The 21,071-nt window shown below is 32.0% G+C and overlaps 1 protein-coding gene across 2 annotated transcripts in view; it reads left to right on the plus strand.

Annotated features, from left to right (window-relative positions):
- LOC140443488 (protein spitz-like) overlaps positions 1 to 21,071 on the plus strand; it is a 692,772-nt gene that overhangs the window by 608,715 nt on the left and 62,986 nt on the right. For both annotated transcript variants that reach the window (XM_072534798.1, XM_072534799.1), the window contains exon 4: positions 9,259 to 9,430. In XM_072534798.1, coding sequence (XP_072390899.1) covers positions 9,259 to 9,430 — 172 coding nt within the window. The remainder of the gene's footprint in view (positions 1 to 9,258; positions 9,431 to 21,071) is intronic.

Here is a 21,071-nt window from a genome sequence, read left to right on the forward strand (position 1 = left end):
TAATTCTTATTTACTTTCGAAAAATGCCCACCGCAAAATACAATTACAAGTTTATTCCTAAATCTATAATTATACGGGTTCCATTGTCCTTTCACTATTCACTCAGTCTTTCACGGAAAAACTCGTCAGGGTCCCGTCACGGAACAATGTTTTCTCTTATTCTAACTATTACAAATAAGTACAGGGTTGTATTTTAACTTATATGCCCGCGGTATATTAAAATAATAAAAAAACTCTTTATTCTATTTCTGATCGATAAACTGATCCATAAAAATATATATATATATATATATATATATATATATATATATATATATATATATATATGTATGTATGTATGTATGTTACGGTCTATGTGAAAAGTCTGGTAAATAATGTGATAAGTGATAAGTCTGGGATTAATAATTACCGGTAAATATTAATAGTAACAGTTGGTCAATGTGATTAATAATGCCTTTATAATTAGATTTACCGGCTATTATTAAAAACAGTTAAACAGAAATTATCAATCAAAAATCCGAACTATTAGACATTTACAACTTTGATGATGACTTTTTTTTTAAATTCCCTGAGACGTATCTTAGTATCAGGCACTTCATTGACTGAAATAAGTGTTTCCTTGCAGGTGGTAAATTCGTTTCTGGATTCGTAAATTAAAATTGGTTTAAAATGCCATGCTTGGTGTCTAGCTTATAGCCTTTCATCTGTAACAGAAATAATAATTGCAATAATATTTCGGCTATCAGTCTTAGCTCTTTCAACTTCTGGAATTCGCACTCTAACACTTTGACCCACTTTTGCAACAGGAAATTAATTAATAAACATTAGAATGTTTAAACAGTCTGTCAGCTTGTTTTACAAGTGACTGTTTAGCAAGATCTCGAATCTCTTGAATTTTCTTTGTAGTTTTGTCAATTGCAGTGCCATGTTTTTCGTCTCCCTCATTTTTTCAACTAAAACAATGGCATTGTCTTCCTCATTGACAGCAACTATCGCACACGCATTATGTTCAATTGTGCTGTTAGTGTTACCTAGATCTTCAATATTCGCTAACTGTGAATCCTCAGTTGTACTGTAGACATTAACATTAGCAGGGTGCTTTGCTCGATCATCAGCGTCATTAGAGTGATCTGCTAATATTGTTTCTAAATCTTCTTCGCTTCTGATTTTGGATAAAGTATCAGCAGGTAAGGATGTTTTTAATCCTACTCTAGCCTTACAACCAAATAGTGACTTCGTCTGGACTAACATTAATGCCGGAATGGTAAGCTCTATTTTTCATAAATTGGATGAACTTATGCCTTCCGACCATTGACTTGTTTTGTTTGTTTCCAGCCATGTGGCCAACATTTTTTCGATATCTTGATTCGCTCTCTCTATCTACCGAACCTTGTGACTGGCTGTGTCTGGGTTTCCGTGGACAATTTTCAGTTCGTCCCACATACTGCAGACTTCTTCAATAACCTTGTTTGCTAATTCTCGACCAATCACTGTGTAAAATGTGTGGAGCTCCAAATATGGTGAACACATCCAACAAATGATACGCAACTTATTCGGCACGCTAGTTTTTTAATGCTTTGAGCTGGATACATTTGGTAAGATGGTCTTGATATACCATAATAAATTTGTACTCGCCATCCGCTTTTGACTGCATCGACAAGATCGACTTGACATCTCAAATTAAATGCTCTGCTTAAAATGGGCTTCACGAGTCCTTTTTTTTTGGAATACTCATTTTATTTTGACACGGTACACAAAGATGTAAACCATGACAAAAAACTCCACAGTGATGTTCTTGTATTTCGTCTTAAGTTCTTTCATCATTCTGTTACGACCCCCCATGTCCAATTGATATATGAGTCTCGTGAATGATATCGAAAGTTTACTGCATTAAGACATAATAAACAATAGGATCTCTTTCATTTTTTACTGACTCAACGAGTTTCTCGACATTACCAATTTTTACAATATCATACCGTGATAACCGTTGATATTCCTCAGCTATTTTGTGAGAAGTCTTATCTTTGGTTACAGTAAACGTATTATCCAGATTTAGCCATACGGTATCAAAAGGATTGACCTCTGGTGGGACTCTTTCCGTGTTATCGAGCCCTAGGTGACTTGGTATGTTGGAGTATCTCCCAAAAATTTTCGTACACATCTGGACGTCGCGAGGAGTACAGCTTTCTGTATGGCCTTATAGAGATGTTCATTTAGACCCAGCTGTTTCATGTTCTCTAGGAGATTTTTGGGAATAACGCCAGTAGTAGATAGAATAATTGGTACTGTCTAGGTACTTTCCATTCTTGTATTCTTGGCTGATCTCATTGAGATGTCGCCCATGCGGAGGTTTACTCATCCAGGTGCGCATTTTTCTTGCTTAGTCTGGTGGTTTATGCGCATTTCTTGTTCCCTCAGTTTAAGCAGAATTGTATCATCTATTGCGCAAATTGCTCGATGTAAAGTAGATGTCTCAGCCTGTATCTGAAAATAAGTTCTTAAATTAGCAATTTGTTTATCCAATTGCTCACCTATATCCATAAGTCCTCTTCCCGTGGATGCGTGGATGATGTTTTTGCGCCTTTGTGAGAAGTTTTCTTACTTTCCGCTGAAGACCCTCTATATCCGTTTTTGACCACTTTATAATACCAAATGAGTAGCTCAACGCATAACAGGCGTACGTATTTAATGCCTTAAACAAATTTTTACGATTAAGATATGACCGATTTAGTTGTCTTACTCTTCGCATGAACTCCGAAGTGAGTTCAGTTTTCATTTGTTTATGGTCAATTTTCCGCGCTTGTTTTACTCCGAGATATTTGTAAATATCTTAGCATTGTTATTTTTGATTCTAAAACCTGAGTCAGTGGAGTTCAGTTGCTGAGATAGTGGGTTCATCGCTAAACAGAACCAAAGAGGACTCAACGAGTCCCCGTGGAAAAGGCGCCGGTTAATTGGGATATCTTCAGTTTCGATGTTGTTTTTACCGAGTATTTGAAGGTGAATTTTAGTCTTCCACTCCGTCATTATATGCTTTAAAAAGGTCACTATATTATCATCGACTTTATATATTTTCAATATATCTATAAGCCATTCATTCGGTACTGAATCAAAGGCCTTCTTGTAGTCGATGAAGGCGGTGAAAAGGTTCCTTTTTTTGGTGTACGCCTGGTTGGAAATGACTGAGTCGATTATAAGTTGTTCTTTTCAGCCCATGGAACCCTTAGCGCATCCCTTCTGTTGAGGTTCTATGATATTGTTTAGAGAACAGTGTTGGTATATACGCTGGGCTACACAGGATGTGGCCAAATTGTGCAAAGTTGGAAGACAAGTTATTGGGCGGTACTTGGCTGGATCTTGGGTGTTATTTTCTTAAGAAATGTTAGTATTTCCTGCGAATTTAACATAACATGATACATTAATACTGTTAAGAGCTCGTGTACACTCCAAAACTTCTTTATCCAGAAGTTTTAAACTCCGTCTGTTCCAGGAGATTTCCAGTTATAAAGCTCTTTGATAATGTTCGAGACTTCGTCAGCGGTGAAAGGTTCATAGGGAATATTACTGTACTGTTGACAGTTGTTCGTCGTTTCTTCAATCTATTCAGCATTGTTGTTATGAGTAGCTGGCGTCGAATGTTGGTTTCCCCAAAACTCATGAATTTCTTCTTGGCTTGGGTAGGATTTATTTGCATTTTCTACAGCCGAATTAGGTTTCCTATAGAAAGCCTCCTCTGCTTGCTCAAAAAGTATATTGTCACATTGCCGGTTGTTACTAACTTTGTATCACCTCAAACGGCCTGAGTAAACAGATAGTTTTTGTTTTAATGTGTCCAGACATTGTTGAGGTGTGTTGTTTTCTGGATCATGTCGTGAGTGTCTTAGAGTGTTAAACAATATTTCTTCAGCTCTCTTGATGATTTTTCTACTTCTTACTACTCTTATGTATTCTGTTATTTGTCCAAGATCAATACGCAGTAATTCAATCTGCCTCAGCAGTCTTTTTCCCAGGGTGCTATTCTGTTACCAGTCCTTCCGATGTTGTTACCCCATCGTGTTCTGATCTTAATGCCATAGCATTAGCAATTGCTGTTGCTGCACAGTAAATCAGCATATGCAAATATTCCAATGTATGGGCTTCCACGATATAATTGGATAGGCCTTCAGTGTTAACAATTTGTAACAGAGCTCCTAGTTTCTTAGAAGAGTTTATTTTTGGTAGCGGTGATCTGCTAAGTGGGTTTGTTCCACTAAACTCTTGTACGGCTCGTGCCATCTCGTTTATCAGACTATCGTGCAACTCGTTATTGTCCTGCTGTGTATAATTAGGTTGAGTTTCTTGTATGTGAAGCTCAGGAATCTGCTCATTAGGGATTTCATTAGGTACTTGGTCTATAACTCGCTCTTGGTTATGGATCTCCCGTTCGATTTTGCTCCTGATGATGTCGCGTGTAGTCTCTGGAATAAGATTGTTTCTTAAAATTACCCGGTCTTGGTCTGCTACTGTTTGTTCAGATACTTGGATTCCTGGGTACTCCCTGCAAAATTCGGCATACAGTTGTTGTCGATAGTCGATCGTTTCTTGACCGAGGTTTGTCACCTTATAATAAAAGCGCAAAATATTTTCGTTCATGGACACAGTCCATTTCATGCGCTGCCTCGGTAGTCCCGCTTGAGTGTGCGCCGGCTGATGTTCCAGCGCATCACCTTCAGCGAGTGGAGCTCTTGTCGTTGTTTGGCTCATTTGTGGTTCTTCTTGTTGTTGGGCTGTAGCTGATTATATGACAGGGGCCCGCCTCCTCAACACCCTGCCACCGAGGTCCCGCATACTGTCACGTCCAGCGCCGGCTCCAGACGTGCCCTGGCGATCCCCAGGCAGCGACCCTAAACATAAATTATTAAACTCCATTTTCATGGGTGTGCATTTTATACCTACTGCCAGGTGTCAGTTTTTGTTCCACGGCAGGTATCCCTGCTATCCTCTGGGTATCGGTTCTACGAATACCCAGACAGCATCCCCATTCGCAGGGGGCCGCGCCTGATAGAAGAACTGACAAAAACTCCCACAGGAAAAAAACATATTAATATTATTATTATATATACAGGGTGTCCGTAAAGTATGGAATAAATTCGATATTTCCTAAATGAAAAGCCTTTTTAAAAAAATCTAAAACACTGATTTTTAAGTTTAATGTTAGGACATTTTTAGATCGATAAAAATGAGCTAATTACAAAAAAGCATAATACTGGGGGTCTAACGGATATAATTGCAAAGATATGCGCTTAGAAAATTAATTTTTATCGATTTCTAATAATAATAAATTATAATAAATAACCTGAAATCCACTAATTAATACTAATATTGTTGTATTTGACAGTAACCCAAACGTTGTACAATTTCTTATAGAACCTTGTTTATGGTTTCGTGGTTTCTCTACAAATTCTTGTTTTTAAGTCTTAATATTTGCAGGTTTCGTTTTATATACAACACTCTTCAAATGACCCCACATAAAATAATCCAGAGGATTGAGGTCTGGCGACCTCGCTGGCCATTCAATATGTCCACGTCTTCATGCGGAGGCCCACCATCCTGTTGAAACCATAAACTTTCATCAAAACCTCCAGGTACGAGATACCCCCTTAAAAACTTAAAGGTGTGCTGTCCCGTTTAAATTACCTTCGAAAAAGTAGGGTTCAATGATTCTAATTCTTACAATGCCAGCCCATACGTGTGCCTTTTGCGGGTATTGTGTATGATGTTCCCGTATCTAGTTGGGGTTTTCTTTTACCCAGTATCTACAATTCTGACGATTGACCTCGCCATTTAATGTGAATGTAGCCTCACCAGAAAAAATAATATTTTGAACCAAGAGAGGGTTTCGGTGGCAGTTATCCATCATTTTTTCGCAAAATTGTATTCTTTTATCAGGATCATCCTCGTTTAATTCATTAATTCTTCAAAAGCAGGTAGAACATCTAATGTTGTATCATAATTTACAGGACGACCTGATTTGCGTGCATTTTCAACCGTACCAGTTTCTCAAAATTTTCAATTTTAGTTACTGTTGACTGCGTTATGGGTCTTTCTGGATATTTATCATTAAATAAATTACACACTTCCATCTGAGTTCGCGATTTGGAACACATTTGGTACACTCAAATTCATTTCTACTTCAAATTAATTATAACCAATATTACAGAACATTCACGAATTAATACAATTATTGTACTACTTAATTGTTATTGAACGTTACTAAAAATAATTACACTAAAAACTAGTATAGTATATTTGAAGAATAAGCTGGAGTAAATTCTCAGAAAAAAAAACTAAATTGTTAAGCATATTTTAGTACGTGTGCTTTTCGTACAACGTCAATATTTTAGCTTATTTTACGTTGGGTTTGACTATTTAGATAGAAATTTTTCCATGTCACATGGACTATCGTAAAATTTAAATACCTGCTATTGTTAGAACTGTGTAGGCTAGGGTTTTTTCAGCTGGTCACAGACGTACTTTAAGGGTATTACATTATTTGTTTCGGTTTGTTAGATATTTAAACCATTTTCAAAGCATATTATATTTATATAAATCTGTTTATTTTAGTAACGTTATTTATGGTTATTTTTGTCGTTATGATAATGACCCATTAAATAACAAGAAATAAAGAAACTCTTAAAATACACAGGTATTTAGTTAATGGTCTTTTGATAGATTAGATAGAAAAAGTCGATTAGCGAAAGATGGTTTCTGATAAATGTGAACGCTATCTTAAATAGTATAAATTTCGATTTTGTTTGGAAAACCAATGATTAATAAAATGGTTAATGGTCTTTAAATAGTCATTCATTAATATCAGAAAATTTTTGTTTAGTCGATTATAAGCGAGTGAAGAGATCTGACACAGTTGTTTTTTGCAAGAGTGAATAGTGAGTTTATAGAATATGGAATTAACGTGTGATTATACACCAGTTAAAAAATTAAAGTTGAATCATTTATCACTTAACGAAAAGAGTGTTATCCTTAACGTCTACAATTATTTTAAGCAACACAATCCTTCCAATACTGTTGATAGTATAGTTGAAATTTCGTCTAAAGTAATGGGATATTCAAAATCAACTGTATATAACATTTTAAAAGAGGAAAAATCAGCTGGTATAACGCCACCCAAACCGAGACCAGGAAGACCAAAATTGTCGAAAGTGAATGTGGATGAATTCTTCAAAAATGCAATTCGTAGAATGGTCCACTCATTTTTTTTTAACAAACAAATACCAACTTTAGATAAAGTTTTACAAGCCATTACCGACGATCCCGATTTACCCACAATAAGTAGAGACCAACTTTGGAAAGTTTTGCATGAGTTAAACTTTAAGTATGAAAAAGTGGGCAGACAGTCAATGCTTATCGATTCCGAAGAAATTGTGTGTTGGAGACGAGACTACCTCAGAAAAATAAAAAAAATGAGGACAGAAAATAAGAACATTTATTATTTAGATGAAACATGGGTTAATGAAGGTCATACTGTAGGGAGAGTTTGGAAAGACAAAACTATAAAAACATGTCGACAAGCATTTCTGGAAGGATATTCACCTGGTTTCAAGGAACCAACAGGTAAAGGTCGACGATTAATTGTTACCCATATAGGTAGTATGAATGGATTTCTTAAGGAGGGTTTACTTTTGTTTGAATCAAAAAAGACCTGTGATTATCACGAAGAGATGAACGGAGACGTGTTTGAAGAATATTTCGAACAGATGATTGAATTCATACCTAAAAATTCAGTTATTGTGATGGACAATGCAAGTTACCACTCTAGATTAGTTGAACGTTTACCAACTACTCAATGGAGGAAAGATGAAATTGCAATGTGGTTAACTTCTAAGAATTTAATCTTTGACGATACAATGACAAAAGCAGAATTATTAGAGCTTGCTAAAATTAATAAACAAAATTATAAAAAATATGTCATTGAGGAAATAGCCAAAAAACGAGGAATTGAAATACTTCGCCTACCACCGTATCATTGCGAGCTAAATCCGATTGAATTAGTATGGGCCGAAGTTAAAAGTAATGTTGCTCGAAATAATACAACTTTTAAATTGTCAGATGTTACTATTCTTTTTCATAAATCAATATCCGAAGTAACGACTGAACATTGGCAAAAATGTATTAATCACGTTATGGATATTGAGAAAAATATGTGGAAGCTTGATCATATAATAGATAGCAGTATAGAACCTATAATAATTCATCCCGGATCGGATAACACTTCGTCTGAAACAGAATATGAGGAAGCTTAACTTTAAACTGTAGCTCAGAAGTTTATTTTACATTTGAACTAATTGCCGACAACTTCATTGTTTATTTTTTATTTATTTTTTATTGCTAATATAATTTTCATTCTTATTTCCAATATTATTAGTATTAAGAATATTATTATTTATTAATAGGAATATATAAAAATTTACAGTTTTTCTGTATGTATTTTACGTTTCAGTATAATTTATTGTATTTTATTATTTTATATTAACTGTATGTTTCACAAATAATAGAATTTTTATTCTTTTTATGTATATCTTTTTATTTTAAACCAGTATTGGATTGGATTACTTTGTTCTAAATATCCAAATAAATTTAAGGCAAACTTTTCTTTTAAGATTACGTTTTAGTTAGAAGATGTGCACGCCTATGTATTTCGAGGTGCGAAGATTAGTATTCTGAGAATTTACTCCAGCTTATTCTTCAAATATACTATAGTATTATAGGCTACTTTTTTGCAATTGATAATAAATATTTTATTTTCTAAGCGCATATCTTTCAAATTATATGCCTTAGACCCCGAGTATTATACTTTTTTTGAATCAGATCAGTTTTATCGATCTAAAAATGTCGTTAAATATACAGTGTTATATTTAAAAAAAGAGCCGATGGCGTCATCACCTTAATATGTATCACCTTCTGTAATGAAATTTTGTTGTAGAATGTATAACATTTAACTTAAAAATCGACGTGTTTAAATTATGTATATACGTGTGAACAAATTTTACAAAAATAACTACATAAATATAATAATCTAACATTTATTCAAAACTTGTGTTTATTTCAAAAAATGATCTGTAGAGCTATATGCCTTTCATAATAATAAGAATAACTAGAATATAAGTTATTACTTTTAATTTGAAGATTTTAATTTTCGCACCGTTATTTGGTATAAATTCAATTATGTCATTCATTACTTTATATCTGTAATTGTTTTAGATGCGTGTTCTTCTCGCTCAACACCAAAACCTAGGCCGCCAGCTACAACACCTCGACCCAATATCACATTCCCCACGTACCCATGTCCGCCAGCGTATGCTACTTGGTATTGCCTCAACGATGCAACGTGTTTTACTGTCAGAATCGGAGACTCCCTTCTTTATAATTGCGAGTAAGTATTATATTAATTTCAGTACGTAAGTGTAATTATTAAAATGCTATGCAAAATTAGCAATTTTGAGCCAATATTAAGTGCAAACATTAGTAGATCTGTATAATACTATCCATGAAATTAATCTGTTTGTATTTTAAGTATTATTTCACATTTTCTGTTATTTTGTCTTTATAGAAATTAGTTGTTTTCATCCTGTCCCGCCCCTAGCCAGCCTTGTCAGATTTTTGGAACTAAATGTACTATCTGCTCGAAGGCTGTATATAAGTTATGTTCTCAGCTAACCACAGTAGGTATACATTGTTACACATATAATGATGATTCAGTGGCCCAGAATGGCGAGGACATGATTGACCTGTTTGCCACTTATTTTTCAGTGTCATAAAATGATAAAAAATATAAATATCTGATGACGAATTGTTTGCTAATTTAAGCCCATTTTCAAAGAGTAAAACAGAAAAAACAATTAGTTTTGTATCTAAGACGACCGGTTTTGGGCTCTATAAATTCACCCCCTTATCAGATCCACGTTAACTAGTTACGTAACCACTACAAACGCAATGCTCAAAAACAGTATTTCACAATTTCTACCAGATGTTTGTAAAGCAATAGACAATAGTTTAGAAGACTTTATTAAGGTAAGTTTTAAAAAACATATTAACTTAATACTTTTTTTTTTATTAAGAAAAACAGTAATGTGAAATTGTGTGACCAAGTAGAATAATTAAAACCCAAAATTGTTTTAAATGTCCATAAAAGCTTGGGTTATGATGTCTTGGTTAGAAGTATATTGCTGGCACGCTGCTCAATTGGGATAGATACTACTGTAGAATAAACAGAACCATGGCTATCTTGTGAAGGCGACGCGTAGGTAATTTGGTGTAGTCTTTTTTGGGTCAATACAGATTACAATTTTTTGGCATATAATTTCTCTGACAAGCGGCATTATTTTTAGTTGACAGGCTGAGCTTTTACAAAAAAAGTCAAACTTATCATCGTCGGATTCAGTGCACTGATTTGATGTGTTTTGCAATTTATCTAGGGCTTGCTCAATTGAGGTATTAACGGTTCCTTTTTCTTGTCCGTTTTGTGAATGTGTCCCAAAGGTTATTAGAGACGGGTTGTGTGGTACCTAAAAAAACTAGCGGTAGAACACGAAGTAATCGTAAACTAAATGCAGAAGATGTGATTTTGGATATAGTCAGTAGTAATTCAAGAGTAAGTACCCGATCTGTGGCTAGAATGGTTGGCATTTCAAAAACCATTGTTCACAAGATATTTACGGAACAACTATTACATCCTTACCATTACCAACGAGTGCAAGATTTACACCAAGGCGATTTACCTCGAAGATTAAAATTTTGTAGATGGTTTCAAAACAAAAGCGCCAGAGAAGCCACATTAAGTTTAATGTTGTTATTATTATAACCAAAGCTGTTTTCAACACTTTTCAGAATCCTTGTTAACCCCGGAGTGATATCTCTGAAATATGGTAATGAAAAATATTTGTTGATAGGAGTATCCGAGACTGGGTTCCCACTTAAGACATCAGGATCAGCATTGTTAGTCGCGAAGGAAGGTGAAGTATCTTCGTTATGGATAGTATTAAACAAAATCTTATTCACTAATGGTGTTAGATAAGCGTTTGAAATAAAAAGTTTCTGTAGGATTTGTAGGTTTTTTGTATGAAATGAAGGATCTGATAGTTTTATTACTCTATTTTTCATCTGTTTGATTAAGTTGACTTTGGTAGAATTATTATGGTATGAGTGGTAGTTAAGGTATCTACCAGGATGGCTATATATATATATATATATATATATATATATATATATATATATATATATATATATATATATATATATATATTGTTATGATATGTAAAATCGAGAAAAATATTGGTTTGTTTAAAAATATTTCAAAATTCAATAACATTAAAATAATTCAGATAAGTAGGATAATATCCAACAAACATTTCGAAGAAGGAGAGTTATTAATTTCTTGAATTACCTGTACTAAACAAAATATAAGCTTTGCATAAATTATTTCTTTGTTATACTTGAGTGACCCGCATAATTTTAAGTGAAAACAAAAAGACAATTGAACGGGGTTTTCCAAAATACATTAATGCAGTGATTAGAGACAAATAGAAGAGATTTTAGAAAGTGGTTTTTTGTTAGTTTTAAGAATTATAGAAAATATTATTTGTAAATAACTTTTAGGAAATTTTATAATTATAGGTAAAAATTTGTTTGTTATCGAAATGAAAAAATGGGGGAATTGTGACGAGTTTTGATTGGCGGAGATTGAAAAAGGTTGGATAAGTATGTAGGAAAAAGTTTAGCGAGATTGAGGAGAGAGAAAAGATAGGATCAGTTGGTTTTCCAAATCTGTAAGAGGAACAGTGATTGTTCTCTGGCGGTTCCTGAAATGTAGCAAGCAGTAGTGTTGAATGTTAGTGAGTTTTTGTGGAGTTAGTGTATCTGACAGAGGCTGAAGCAGCAAAATATTGTAAGTCATATTTCTCTACTTATATTCCAAGAGTCACTGTTCAGGCCAACGAGAGATTCAGTTTATCGTAAAGAGAAGATATTCCAAGAGTCATTTTTCACTCGGGCCAACGAGAGATTCAGTTTATCGAGAGGAGAAAGGCTATCATAATTTGAATGATTTATGCTTTTGAAGGAGATCATTAAGGACGATATACTTGCAACAATCTGTGTAAGATTGCTGATTACATAGGGAGCGGTTGAGAGGAGATAATATAGTCTACAAGGAACAAGGATTTGGACCACTCATCATCAGAGAGAGATATTTTGTTTTCTGCAGTTTTTTTTCTTTTATTGATAACACAATTTTTTCACTTAATTTAGAAAGGATATAAATATTTTGATTAGGAGAGTTAGAATAGTTCGGAATTTTGAGATTTCAATTAATATTGTTTGTACCATTAATTTTGATTGTTCACGTACGTAGAACAAAATTTTTGAGAATCATTATATGAGATTTGTTTATTGAAAACTTTTGAGTGTGAATTATTTCATTATTTTTATTTCAATATATAGTGTTAGATCATATGTGTTTTTTATTATTCCGGTATTCTCTGGACCTTACCTTTCACATGTAATAGCATAGATATTGAAGCACGAATTTAACCCTGAGATAAAAGAATTAAAAATTGTGATAGAGTCATAATCATATCATTTAAATAATTTTAATTAATCAAAAAAAAAATTAATTAGCTAATTATTGCTTGGCGCACCAAGACTTTAAATATCACAATAATATATATATATATATATATATATATATATATATATATATATATATATATATATATATATGTATGTGTATACATGTTATAATTATGTTTCTCTTTCTGCTCTCTCTTACCTGTAGCATTACATATGTAATGATTGTGCAGATTGCCTCCCATAAAAATTTGTAATGGCGAACACGTGTATAGAATAGAAGTATAACTTCTACCGGCAGTCCCACTGGACTGCCACACCCGTTTTTTGTTTTAAATGCTGCAATCAGCCCATATCGTTAGGGAACGCACTATTTTTCAGGACACCCTGTATATATATATATATATATAATATATATATATATATATATATATATATATATATATATATATATATATATATATATGTATATTTATATATGTATTGAGATGATACATGATATGTATTGAGATGATATTAAACATAGGAGAAAGAAAAATAGTGTTTAAAAAAAATAATAATTTATAAGTTACACACTAGAGAATAACATAAAAATTATTTATATGAGGGTATTCTTAAGAAATTAGCATATAATAAGTGTAAATTTTTTTTTTAATAATTGCAGATAATAGACCTAGAGGCATATTTCATATAAATGATATCTTTAAATATCATGAAGAAATTGAATAATGTTTTCTATACTTTTAACACTAATATTAACAACACTAACAGTTCACTGATAGATCCATTTCATGTTAATGGTAGATTTCATTGTTGTGAATCAATTTGACATCATATTTGTTGATTTTATCCATATGGAAATTGTTTGTGCCCTAAAAATCATAATTTGGGGTTAGATACAGAATTGATTCTATAAACGTCTTTCTAAAAATAATATGAAAAGTGTAAAACTTACCAATTCATATTGATGAGTCTTTTAAACGGAAAGATGGAAAATAAATTGAAGGGATTCCTAGATTTTTGAGATGGTATTAAACATAGGAGAAAGAAAAATAGTGTTAAAAAAAATAATTTATAAGTTACACACTAGATAATATTAGATATAAAAAGTATTTGGTTATTTTAATAAGTTATATACTAGGGAATATTATAAAAATTATTTATATGAGGGTATTCTTAAGAAATTAGCATATAATTAGTGTAAAAAGTTTTTTTTTAATAATTATGATATATTTAAGTGAGCCATGTGCATAGGCAACCAAATATACTCTGAAAGTGACAGTTGGATGTGAAGTGGGGTTATTTATTGGTTTGAGATGTTTAATTTACATATAATTACGGATTTGAAATAGTGTAATGTATTAATTTAAGCTGTTTAATTTACATATAAGTTTATATTCTGATCTGAAAAGACTAAATGTCAATAAAATTCTCGATAGAAAAGTAAAGAATTCTTTAGAACACGGAAGTTAACCCTGTTTGCGAAATAGAGTATTCGAGAAAATTCATATATTTAGGAAAGAGAAAAATTCGAATATGATTTCTTTCCAGATGATTCTGGAACCTTGAAAAGATATAAATACTCGGTGATTTGGAAAAAAGGGGACAGTTAGTAAGTGAGACACAGTTAGTAAGCAGTCAGTATGAAGTCAATATAAAGTCAGTCAGTCAGTCAGTAAGCAGTCAGTATATAGTTAGTCAGTTGGGGAGATTTTCAAGATAGTAAAGTCAGTATAAAGAAAAGAGGACACACAGTTAGTAAGCAGTCAGTATGAAGTCAGTATAAAGTCATTAAGTTAGTAGGTCATTAGTCAGTCAGAATTAGGAAGTATAAAGTATGCAATAATCAGTGGTTTAGTATTAAAATTTGATAGTATTGGAAAGTATATTAGAAGAATATTGATTGGAGATTAGTAGAAATCAAATTATAATGGTTATATGGTGATTGGATATTGGTGTATTAAAAAGAAGAATAAATATAAATGCTATTAAGAAGAAAAATATTCTAAATTGGTGGAAGCTGATAATTAAAACATTGTGGAGTATTTGGCAAAGCACGTTTACAAAAGAAAGATAACCGAGGCTGAGAACGAAGACATTGAGTGGTGATTAAAATCTTTATTTTGGAGAACAGTTTCATTTAGGCATTCAGTGACAGAAAGGTACAACATTTTGTTAATATAATTTAGTTAGTGTCATAACAATTTCAATTTTAAAGATAGTTTGTTTAAAATTTACATTGTCTATATAATTTAATTAGTTTCATAAGAATTTCAATTTAAAGATAGTTCCTTTTAAATTTACATTGGCTATGTTAGATATATATATATATATATATATATATATATATATATATATATATATATATATATATATATATATATATATATATATACACTCGCGATCATAAAATCCGGGTCACCTTGAAAATCACCGATATTTCATTTTTAACGAGCTTTATCGTAAATAATAATAACACAAATACAAACTAATGCATGTTTCTCAGAATTGTTGCGGTTTCCTTTGTAACAAAGAATTCCAATAGTGCCAATTTCGCGGTAAAGTGCACACTTCCCAAAATGAACGCAAATGAACTCCGCTTGTTTTAAATGTCTCGTTTGTGCTTCGACTTTCTGTTAAAATGCAACGGACAAACGTTTATTATTGCCACCATTAGTGTTTATTACTGCCATTATTAGTGTTTATTTTTTGACAAAAATGCCTTTGACTGTTGAAACGGCACAATTTGTTGCACTTGTGGAAGACGGTCACACTCAACGGCAAGTCGCAAGAAATGTTGGCGTAAGCCTTTCTACGGTTCAACGGTTACATTGGCTATGTTAGATATATATGTGTGTTTCATAATAGATATAATAAAGATAATTTCAAAAAGTGCTTACAAACTAATTCTTTGAGAACCACGATAAAAACCCTATATATATATTATTAAAAAACACTTATTGCTCATCAAATCATTCACAAATAAAACATCATCACAATTTGGCGCCCACAAAGATCCACAAGATACTGCAGAAATGAATCCAGAAAGAGAGGAAAATGTCAATATGGCAGCTTTGATGTCACTAATGCTGCAGATGAACAAGACAATGGAAGAGAATACGAAAAAAATGGAAGAGAATTCAAAAGAAGTCAAAGAAGACATGAAAAAAATGGAACAGAAATTGGAAGAGAATTATAGAAAATTAGAAAAGAAAATAGAAGATAATAATAATAAAATTGTAAAACAAATAGAAAAACAAATGGATAAAAAACTTGAAGCTGCAGAAAAAAAAAGTAGCAAGTGAAATAAAAAATATACGGCATGACTACAAGAAAAGGATAGAAAATGAGATGACAGAAGTAAATAGGATTATTCAAGATAATAAGATAGATATAGAACAGAAAATAGAGTTGCAGAAATGTAACTTAGAAGAAAAAATTAACGAAGAAAGGAGAAACACAGAAGAAAAATTAGACGATATACAACAAAATATCCAAATAAATAGTAATCAAATAAAAAATGTGGAACAGAGAATAGATGATATTTCACAAATGAGAGACATAGGGAGACCTTACTTAAATTTAACAAATGAGACTGGGATTAAATTCTCTGGTAATATAAAAAATCTGCATCCTAGAGTATACATAAATAGTTTAAAACATAAATTAAGATTAGTGAATAATATTAATGATATTAAAGATTATATTAGAATGACACTAAGTGATAATGCGGCAACTTGGTTTACCAGTATTGAAAATGATTTAGATAATTTTCAAACATTTGAAAATAAATTTTTAAATTATTATTGGGGTGAATTAGAGCAAGCCAAATTTAGAGAAATTCTATATTTTGGAAGGTATAATCACAATTTAAAATCAACTATGGTAGATTATGCATTAAAGCTAATAACGGTTGCAAAATATTCAGAACCACCTCTTAGAGAGGATGAAACAGTCTTAAATGTATCTAGACATTTTGATGCTGATGTTGTGCAAACAGTAACTGTACAAAATATTCAAACAATAGAGAGTTTTATTAATTTTATTCAAAGAATACAAAGAGGTAATATGACAAGTAATAATGATAACAATGATATTAGGATGAATAATAATAATAACAACAGAAAAAACAATAATAACTTACAATATAATAAGAATAATTATCAACAATATAGACAATCATACAATAATACTAGATATGGTAATAATTTACAAAATTTTAATAATAATAATAATAATCAAAATAGACAGAATTTTAATAACAATATTAGTTATAATAGACACAATTTTAATAACAATACTAATTATAATAGACAAGATTCTAACAATAGAAGAAATACAGAACAACCTAACTATAACAGACAGGTAAATTGTGTACGAAGAAATAGAAGCTGCGAAGATAGTGAACGAAATAGTACAACGCAAGAAAATATAAGTAGAAGTCATAGTAGGGAAAGACATAGGACATTAGATCCAAGTGGTCAGAAATCTGACAATTCTAACAATCAAAATTTTGTTCAGTAAACTTTCTGAATTACAAGTTGGGCCATTGCTATTATGAAAAACCTTCTGAATTTATTTCTTTAGATGAAGATAAAATTATTGAATCTATTAATTTAATTTATATAAGTGCTATGGCCAAAAATAAAATGATTAAGGTTATGATAGATACTGGTTCAGAAAGTACTTTAGTCTCGGAGAATTTTATTTTTAATACATTAAAACTATCAGATATAATAAAGATTCCAAAAATTAAAATTGTTGGTGCAAATAATAAGAAGTTGGGTGAAATTAATAAACTAGCAAATTTTAAAATTAATATTCTTAATAAAGAAATTAATATGCAAGGATTTATTGTCAAGGATTTATGTGTTGATATATTAATGGAGATGACGAATTGGAAAAGAAGAAAATAAAGATAGATTTTGAAAAAAAAATATTAACTTTGGAAGGGCAAATAATTAAGTTTATGCAGAAAGATGAGGTGGAAGAAGGAATAAGAGTTGATAGGATATTATTAAAAGAAAATAATGATGTTTATGAAGAAGAAATGTATTTTGATGTTAGGGAAATGTCCCAAAAGAATGTAAAGAATAATTGTAGTGAATATTTAAGGAATGGAAATTTTAAGCAGATGGATGCCTATGAGGTGGAGTGCGTAAAATTGGAAGCAAGGAATAATGAGTACATAATGAAGAATAATTTTATTTGCAAAGAAGATGTGATAAAAGTTAATTGCCCTGAAGAATATAAGTCAATAGTCGTTTCCATATTGCAGCAACACAAGGGACTTTTCAATAAAGAAAATAGAATTGCACAAAATTATATTCAGAGTATAAAAGTTAAAAAAGAAAAGATTTTAAAACAAAATCATACCCAATACCATATAAATACAGAGAAGAAGTAAACAGAACGATTAATAATATGTTAGAAGATGGAATCATTGAGAAGGCAGATACACATTTCATAAACCCTATAGTAGTAGTACGTAAAAGATCAGGTGAAATAAGGTTATGTTTGGATGCAAGGAATATTAACAAGATTACTGAAAAGCAATTTGAAGCACCAATGAGTATAGATGGAATACTAGGAAGAATTACAGGAATGTCATTTTTCACTGAAATCGATTTACAGCATAGTTTCTGGTTAACACCTCTAGAAAGAAAAAGTAGACAGTATACAGGATTTCAGATAGATGGAGTAGTATATCAATTCAAAGTAGTACCATTTGGACTTCAATCATCTTGCAGTGCTCTATGTAGATGTCTTCATGATATTCTGGATCAATATGAACATTTTGTAATTCACTACATTGATGATATATTAATTTTTTCTAAAACGGCTGAAGATCATGAGAAACACCAAAAAGTTATAATCAACAGATTAGACAAAGTTGGACTAAAAATAAATCAAGAAAAATGTAAATTTTTTCAAAAAGAAGTAATATATCTAGGTTATAAACTTAACACTAAGGGAATCGAAATGGATCCAGAACGGACATAGGACATTCAGGAATATAAAACACCACACAATCTAAGAACTTTAAGAGGATTCATTGGAATAATTAATTATTATAAAAGGATGATACCAGATCTAAGTATAAAAGAAATTCCATTAGTTGAACTGCTGAGGAAAGGTGTAAAATGGAGATGGGATCAGAGAAGAGAACTAGCATTCCAAGAAATCAAAAACATTTTTCTGTCAAATTTAAAAATATACCACCCTGACTACACAAAGCCATTTATATTAAGAACAGATGCATCAATAGAGATATTTTCAGGGGTATTATTACAAATACATGATGGGGTCGTATACCCAATACAATTCATTTCAAGAATTACAAAGCCACATGAAAAGGGTTACTCAGTTTCAGAATTAGAACTAGCAAGTATCATACACTGTGTCACAAAATTAAGATTTTATTTGTTGGGTAATGAATTTACTATAGAAACAGATCACCAAGCTTTAACATCTATATTAAATAACAAATATGGAAACAGTAGAGTACATCGGTGGAGTCTAATACTGAGTGAATATAGCTTTGAAATCAAATACATTTCTGGAAAATCCAACATAGTGGCAGATGCTTTGTCAAGGTTAGAAAATACATCACAAAAAGGGCAGCGAACAATAAAAATTGGATTAAATCAGTTAGTAGAAAGCACTGGATTATATTCTAAAGAAGAAATCATAAGAGATCAGATCAATTTGAGTGAAAAACAAAAAGTCCTTAGGAAAGATGGGGTTTATTATAAAATAATAAATGGCATAGAAGTATATGTGATAAGTAGAACTTTGGCAAGGAAAATATTGAAAAATTTACATAACAATTACATGCATATTGGTTCAAGAAAGCTATGGATGCTAATTTAGGGACAATTATTTTGCAAAGAATGATATAAGTATAGCAAAAGAAATTACTACTCAATGCCAAATATGTCAAATAAACAAAGAAAAGAATTTCAAAAACCAGAACACATATAGATCTAATGTTGTATATGAAAAACTAAATACAGTTTCCATGGATTTTATCTCAAATTTAGTTCCAAGTCCAACAGGAAAAAAGCATATACTAGTGATAGTTGATTTATATACAAAGTTTATTAAACTATACTAAGTGACATAGAAATCCGAACACCCAGTTTAAATGATTTTATTTTAATAAAATTTTGTATAAGTACTTAATGAAGCATAATAAGTAAATGATTAAAATTTCAAAATGATTGCATTACTTTAAAGCCCTTTTACCTTTAATAATGTGTGGATGCACCCCGATGTGTTACGCATTCTCCAACGCGCCTAGGCATGCTTCTGATCAGGTGGTCAATGTCCTCTTGTGGTAACTCATTCCAGCAACCACCAACTCCTCTCGAAGTGCTTGTAGAGTCTGAGGGGGACGTTGCAAATTGAGCAATCTCCTACCCATCATATCCCACACGTGCTCAATTGGGGATAAGTCGGGAGATCTTGGTGGCCATGCTAACAATGTGACATCATTATGTTGAAAGAAGTCTATTGTGACTCTTGCAACATGTGGTCGGGCATTATCTTGCTGGAAAGTTGGATTTTCCAGGGTGTCAAGATAGGGTAAAAGGTGGGGTTCTAGAACTTCTTGGATATAACGCTGCGCGTTCATGTTACCTCTGATGAAGATTAAAGGTGATCTGGAACCATAAGCTATAGCACCCCAAACCATAACCCCAACAGCGGATTTCTCCGAACTCTTATAGTTCTTTTTTATAGAGTTTTACCAAAAAGTTCATTGTTTCTTCAATTTTTTATCCATTTTTTCGACGCGAGCAATTTTTTTACCTTCGTTATTTTTCGATTAGAAAGAAACGGTTTGTTGCTGAGACAACTCCTAGAAAAGTGTTGGGAGTATAACAGACCCCAACACAATCTTTTCATAGACTTTCGACAGATATATGATAGCGTAGAAAGAAGCCAAGTATGGAATGCCATGGCGGAGCTCTCAATACCAAAGAAACTCATTCGGATAACCAAAGTCTGTATGGAGGGTGGAATATCTAAAGTACGTGTAAATAATAAACTGTCTGGCAGCTTTCAAATCAACAGTGGACTCAAACAGGGTGATGCGTTATCTCCACTACTTTTTAACCTTGTATTAGAGAAAGCCATGAGGTCCGAAATAAAAACAGAATTGCTATCAGTTCAAGGTTCCAAGATATTACTCGCATATGCAGATGACATAGATCTCGTTGGAGACTCCATCCTATCCACGAAAGACATCTTCAACAAGGTGGAAGGAGCAACAAGTGAAGTAGGGCTGAAGATTAATGAAGAGAAGACGAAATATATGTGTATAAATAGAACGACACGAAGAGACAGAATAGGACAAAATGTGACGATCAACACCTTCAATTTTGAAAGAGTACAACGTTTTAAGTATCTGTCGATTCCTGGCAACTTCCCTCCATCTTCTAACCCTT

The sequence above is a fragment of the Diabrotica undecimpunctata genome, chromosome 6 (assembly GCF_040954645.1).
Source record: "Diabrotica undecimpunctata isolate CICGRU chromosome 6, icDiaUnde3, whole genome shotgun sequence".
NCBI lineage: Eukaryota > Metazoa > Arthropoda > Insecta > Coleoptera > Chrysomelidae > Diabrotica > Diabrotica undecimpunctata.